This window comes from Thunnus albacares, chromosome 5 (assembly GCF_914725855.1).
Source record: "Thunnus albacares chromosome 5, fThuAlb1.1, whole genome shotgun sequence".
In the NCBI taxonomy this organism is placed as follows: domain Eukaryota; kingdom Metazoa; phylum Chordata; class Actinopteri; order Scombriformes; family Scombridae; genus Thunnus; species Thunnus albacares.
The window spans coordinates 25,775,109-25,778,894 of NC_058110.1; the positions used below are offsets into that span (position 1 = coordinate 25,775,109).

General features: G+C 41.5%; 1 protein-coding gene across 1 annotated transcript; it reads right to left on the reverse strand.

The window, feature by feature from the left end:
• Positions 1-53: 53 nt before the first annotated feature.
• LOC122982514 (acidic mammalian chitinase-like) lies at positions 54-3,345 on the reverse strand. Its single transcript, XM_044351859.1, has 10 exons — positions 3,187-3,345; positions 2,867-3,068; positions 2,661-2,717; positions 2,417-2,582; positions 2,025-2,149; positions 1,743-1,866; positions 1,423-1,608; positions 1,113-1,232; positions 651-792; positions 54-552 (listed from the first exon to the last, which is right to left on the reverse strand). Exons 2-10 carry the CDS (start codon positions 2,998-3,000, stop codon positions 260-262), a joined length of 1,347 nt encoding a protein of 448 aa, XP_044207794.1. The 5' UTR covers positions 3,001-3,068; positions 3,187-3,345; the 3' UTR covers positions 54-259.
• Positions 3,346-3,786: the final 441 nt, after the last annotated feature.

A 3,786-nucleotide genomic window follows, 5' to 3' on the forward strand; every position in this document is an offset into this window, starting at 1 on the left:
GACATGGTGTGGTTGTGATTGACACATGATATAGTCAATACCAAAGACGAGAATGTGGATACATACAACACGCCTGCAGCGAGTCATGTTTATTTTCTTTGCTTTCAAAATGGACTTCTCAGGTTTTACATTGTTGAACATCAGATGTGCAATGAAGGACTTCGTACTCAGAGTAGTTAACCTCTGAGAACTAAGAACAAATGTAAAACAGAGTCATCCAGCCTTTCAGCAGTTAACCAGTCAATTTGTAACTTCAGCTTTAGGCCCAGTTGCAACAAGAACAGGAGCTGTCAAAGACCAGACCATTGGCACAGTTCTCGAAGTAGGTCTTTCCGTTGCTGCAGTTGTAGAACTGGTTCTTGTTTGTTGGGTCGGCGTACATGCCGTTGGTCTTTCCAGCGCAGAATCCACTGTCCATGCCGCTGGTGCCAGAGCCCCCACCGGAGGAGCTGCCACCACTGGAGCCTCCGCTGGAGCTTCCTCCAGAGCTGCCCCCAGTAGTTGTGCTCACTCCTGCGATTGGTGGAAGTTGAGTGGCAGGAGGGGCACAAGCTGGAAAACACCACAAATTAATTGTTGAATACATTTTTCTGAAAACACCATGTGAATTTCACATTTATCATCAGTGATAAGGATATTAAAAGTCTTACATGCTTGTTCCAGATTAAGACCCTTTTTGAGAACATTAATCAGTGGATATTTTCCTTGGTTACAGAAAGTGCCCAAGTAGTCATCCATGTCAAGGGTCCACACCATGGCACCTCCGAAGTTACTCTTGGTCAGCCACTCAACCTACAAAACAGCCAGAAGGGGGCATTGTTGACAGCATTTTAATAGAGGTCAAAAACTTTATCAGAAGACCTTGATACATTGATTCCTGATACCTACCAACAGCATGGACCCACACACAGAAAAAAGAGGCATCAAATGCAGAAAGCTCTTGCACATTTGCTCCTGTCACATTACTTTTACAAATTTTGAACATCGGAGACAGTATATGTCTTGGCAGGTAATGGAGATTGGGAAACATTTTTAGCTTGGAAGTAATTCACCACAGCCAAACAGACTGTCCTGTAAAATGTTTAAAGAGGTATTCTTTGCATGTGTGTTACCTTGAACTGGAAGCTCTTGATGTTGTCATAGCCCACCCACTGGTTTCCCTTGTAGGCATATGGCACATCCTGGGCCTGGTCCCAAACCTCAGTTGCTCCAGATTTCAAAAAGCCACAGATCTGTAATTTCACAAAGAAGTGCATTAATGAAAGCCTAGAAACTCACCCATTTTTGCATCTGGTGTCTGTAATACTATGATAAACTGACTATTATCAAGCACACAGATGGATACTGACTAACAAACAGTATAACCACCATAAACATTCAAGCCTATTCTTATTACTCCATTACAGTAATAAGAAAGATTACCTCAAAGTAGGCTAGTTCTCCGGCCTCTTGGGTGTACTTTCCTGGAGTTCCAGCACCAGCAATAGGTGCTCCAAGACCGTGGTCAGCAGGGTTCCTAAGAGTGAATGTGTTGCCATATGTAGGAAAACCAACAATCAGCTTTTCAGCTGGGGCTCCCTGGCTCCTCCAGTAGTTCATAGCATAGTCCTGGAACAGAGGATTTGGAAATAAACACAGATCTGGAACTAGATAGCTTGAATGTAAAGATAAGCTGCAGGTCTATATTTATTTACACAAGGCCAATTTTAATACACTGTCTATAAGGATGTTCGGGTACTTACCACATTGAAATAGATGAAGTCACCCTGGTCCTTAGGGCCTCTGAACAGGGGACTGCACTCACCAGTCATGGGGTCCCAGGAGCCATGGAAGTCATATGTCATGACATTGATCATATCCAGAGACCTGGGTGTTGAAAACAAGAAGGGAAGAGGTTATCACAACAATCTTAACAAGCTTAATGATTTTAGAGTACAAGGGAGAGATTCAGAGTTGTTCCATTCACCCATTATGTTGCTATGAATAAGACATAAGATGCCACAAATATTGCTTCAAATGCTTACTGGCCAAGCTTGGGAATCTGATAAGCGGAATCAATGGTGTCCTTTCCAGCCGACACAGCAGCAGACATCAGAAGACGAGCCTTGTTGCTCTGCTTGGCCTCATTCTCAAAGGCAGCTCTCATCTCCTGTTGAATGTCAACAGATATAAAATATTTAGTATCAACTGAACTTCAGGATTCATAAATCCATGATTTGTGACATGGTCATGTTTGAGTTGTTTTGCTTTTATGTGTCTTTTATTCAGTGAGGCCCAGCAGAAACACCATAGGGATTTATTGTGGCCCTCCAAAAAAATAACAGTTATATTTGCTATCAGGTAAGAAATTATTTAAACCATACTGAGAAAAAGTAAAACCAGAAACTGAAGAGAAAACCAAACATGGCAAACAAACCTCCAGGAAAACCGAGTAGTTCTCCTTATCATCAGCAGAGCCTCCTCTGTTGGCTGGATACTCCCAGTCAATGTCAAGCCCATCAAACTCATACTTTCTCAGGAATGAAATGACTGAGGTGATGAAGGTCTGACGGTTGGCAGGGCTCGATACCATTTGCGAGAAACTAATGTGGGAACAGAAAATCAGAAGAATCCCCACTGTTTAGAGTGCCAAGTCTGCAATTACCTGTGGATTATCTCACCCTGTAGAGCCAAAGTTCCATCCTCCGACAGACAGAAGAGTCTTCAGGTTGCCATTCCTGCCAAGAAATCAGACATTTTATGCTACAGTGACAGTTAAAAGCACTCCTACTTTTCTAACTGTTGAATATTAGTGAAATGTCATTGTTCTTTATAGGGATTTTTTCCTTTTACACAAGGGAAACAGACATGATATTTAGTGACTTACTGGTTTTTCAGGGCGTTGAACTGACTGTAAAGCTCCACATCATTCCACTCATAGGTGGCCAGTTGATTGTTCTTTATGGTGGCGAAGGCATACAGGAGATGGGTACACAGGCATGGGTCGATGTCATTGGGCATGTAAATAGTTGGAGGTGGTCTGTACTGCGCCCAGTTAGTGAAGTAGCATGACAGTATGAAGGATGAGCCTTTGATAGGAAAGAAGTCTATTATTTATGGATAAAACACATGCAATGCAATTTTATTTTTGCATAAAAAGAAAAATTAACATACACGCACTGTATCCAATATTCATAAATTGCTTACCAAGCTGCGCATGCAGCAGCAGGGCCAGAGCTGTATAATTAACAGTCACATGGTTATTATTGAGAGGGGAAAAAAAGAAATAAGTGATAAACAAGAAATATATTAAGAGGAAAAACTGCTCAGAATGGCATCCTAGAGATGGATGCAATATACAGAATATTCAAATTCTGGAAATACCAAGTACCAGGAGACCATTCAACACACAGCTGCTCTGACTTACCCATCACAAACAGTACTTTGCCCATGACTACCTTGTACAGAGAAGTCATCTAAGTGGTGCACTCACTTTTATACCCACCCAATTCGCTCAAACTTGAACAAAAACAGGAAATCTGCCAAAAAGGTGTTTATTTGCAAAAGATTATTTGATAAGAGATTATCAAATTTTCCCACTTAAGTAGTTATATGTGATTACTTATCACACTTTCAGGCATATTCTCCACAGGCGCACTTTCTCCTTGTGTGAAGGACTTGTTTCTCTGAAGCGGATCCAATTCCAAGTTCTGCTGCAACTACACCAACAGCTTGTTAAGAAAAATGCACAAACCCCCCCAAAGAACATTCAAGAATTTGTCATAAATGTTTGTTCGAAATGTAGAT

What these genes read in the sequence shown, in the direction of transcription:
- LOC122982514 (XM_044351859.1), bottom strand. Translation starts at nt 3,000, where the DNA reads ATGCCCAATGACATCGACCCATGCCTGTGTACCCATCTCCTGTATGCC. An exon ending in GAGAACTAGCCTACTTTGAG is followed by an intron (nt 1,233 to 1,422) that starts GTAATCTTTCTT and finishes GTGAAATTACAG; the next exon opens with ATCTGTGGCTTTTTGAAATC. An exon ending in TCTTAATCTGGAACAAGCAT is followed by an intron (nt 553 to 650) that starts GTAAGACTTTTA and finishes GGTGTTTTCCAG; the next exon opens with CTTGTGCCCCTCCTGCCACT.